The sequence below is a fragment of the Gavialis gangeticus genome, unplaced genomic scaffold, assembly GCF_001723915.1.
Source record: "Gavialis gangeticus isolate Ggan-Ray unplaced genomic scaffold, GavGan_comp1, whole genome shotgun sequence".
Lineage (NCBI taxonomy): Eukaryota > Metazoa > Chordata > Crocodylia > Gavialidae > Gavialis > Gavialis gangeticus.
Genome location: NW_017729032.1, coordinates 98276247 through 98278141, shown reverse-complemented (window position 1 = coordinate 98278141; position 1895 = coordinate 98276247). Strand labels below are relative to the sequence as shown.

At 49.7% G+C, this 1895-nt stretch overlaps 1 protein-coding gene across 1 annotated transcript in view; it reads left to right on the top strand.

The window, feature by feature from the left end:
* Positions 1-1895, top strand: part of MYCBP2 (MYC binding protein 2, E3 ubiquitin protein ligase) — a 336755-nt gene that overhangs the window by 288609 nt on the left and 46251 nt on the right. The window contains exon 73 of the mRNA XM_019523825.1: positions 1310-1593. Coding sequence (XP_019379370.1) covers positions 1310-1593 — 284 coding nt within the window. The remainder of the gene's footprint in view (positions 1-1309; positions 1594-1895) is intronic.

Below are 1895 nucleotides of genomic sequence, written 5' to 3'. Positions count from 1 at the left end.
GGCTCTGCTGGGGCTGCAAGAGATTCATACCTGTTGCTAAGCTCCGGCGAGGCAGGGGCCTTCGTGTGGTGGGCCTTAGGGCCCTTGACCACCTTGGTTCATCCCCCTGACTGGACAGAATGGGAGATCCCAGAGTCCTCCCTTGTCCTGAAGGGAGACCATGGTCTACCCTCCGGCTCCTGGGGGAGAAGGGCCTGGCAGTAGGAGTTGATCTCCTGCTCGCAGTCCCTGATGGCACGCAGTCTCTGGACTGTGGCCTGGACCTCCTCCAGCTGGCGCACCAAAGACCCAACAGGGAGCAGACCCCACAAGGACATGCTCCCAGGCCCCAGAGCCTGAAAAGGGGACAGGCAGCCCCCGCAGCCGAGAGCCAGGGGCTCCGTCTGCTTGGAGCCCGGAACCATGGGCTCCATTTGGGTGGCCGTCTCTGAGGTGCCGGGGTGGGGCCACAGAGACCAAAGGGACCCTTGGGGTGCAGCGAGTGCCCATCCGCAGCATGCTGCTGGTAGGTGGGCTCAGCCTGAGTCTGTCTACCGAAGGGGGCTCGCAGGCAGGGCAAACTCTGCGCCAACTCACACACCAGCAGACAAGCGCTCCTGTTTGCGCAGCTTGCTCGTGCAGCTCCTTCACATGGCTCCCTGGGGGGCTGGGCGAAGTAGGGACCTGGGGAGGACAAGACCTGGCCCCGCTCCACTCAGCCACCTCCTCCCACTGTCTAAGGGTTAACCCCCTCCCACCAGGGGCCCCGCTTATCTCTAGGTCGGCGGGGGGCTCCGCAGCTGCTGGGGGGTCTCTGAGGGGCTTCGGGGGAGCGGGGGTGCAGCGGGCTTTCACCCATGTGGCTCTTGCCGCTCCAGAGCCTAACTGAGGCTTTTTTGCTGTTGGCGGGCCCTTTTAATTTACGTCTTCACTGACTGGCTTTTTTGTATGCATACCAGCCTCTGTCTTCTTTACTATTCATTCCATCCAGGGAGAGCACACACCAACTGCAAATGCTTCCTCAGCCTGGGAAAGAATATTTATACCTGAAAGCTTGCTAAGAAGAATTTTTCCAGCTATTTGAATTGTCTAATAACAGATATCAGATTTAGCCAAAGAGCCTTGTCTGCCTAGGCATAATTGTGCACTTTACATTACATTTCAAAGGATTCTGCAAATGTAACAAAATGCCTGAGAGGTACATAGAAAGTAAATTGTGGAAATAACTTACTAAAACACTCATAAATTAAAGCTGCTTTTTTTTTTAATTTTATTTTGGAATATCTCAACTGTCTCATTTTGTTTTGTGTTGCTCTTGTTGTTCTGCTAGGTAACATCATTACTACGCCGTGTTTTGCCTGAAGTGACCCCTAGTCGGTTGGCTAGCATCATAGGAGTAAAATCCCTGCCACCAGCAGATATCAGTGATATCATTCACTCAACAGAAAAAGGAGATTGGAATAAATTGGGCATCTTAGACATGTTCCTGGGATGTATTGCCAAAGCTCTCACTGTACAGCTAAAGGCCAAAGGAACCACAATAACTGGAACAGCTGGCACTGCTGCAGGCAAAGGAGTTACTACAGTAACACTTCCAATGATTTTCAATTCCAGGTTGGTAAAAACTATATTTTATCAAGCTGAGCATACAGACAAGTCGGAAATTTTAAAGTAAGATGCATTCCTTATCTCTCCCTTTTATAATCTGAAAAGAAATAGTTGTGCATTGCTTTTAAAACTAGTTTCATTATCAAGTAGTATTATATTGATTTAAAATGCAGGCACTGAGCACTTGTAATATCACTTTGGATATTTTTGGATTCTACCAATGGATTGTCTTTATTAATTTAATTGGTCTTGTTTATTATCTGTCTACAGTTATATTCGGCGAGGTGAAAGCCATTGGTGGATGAAGG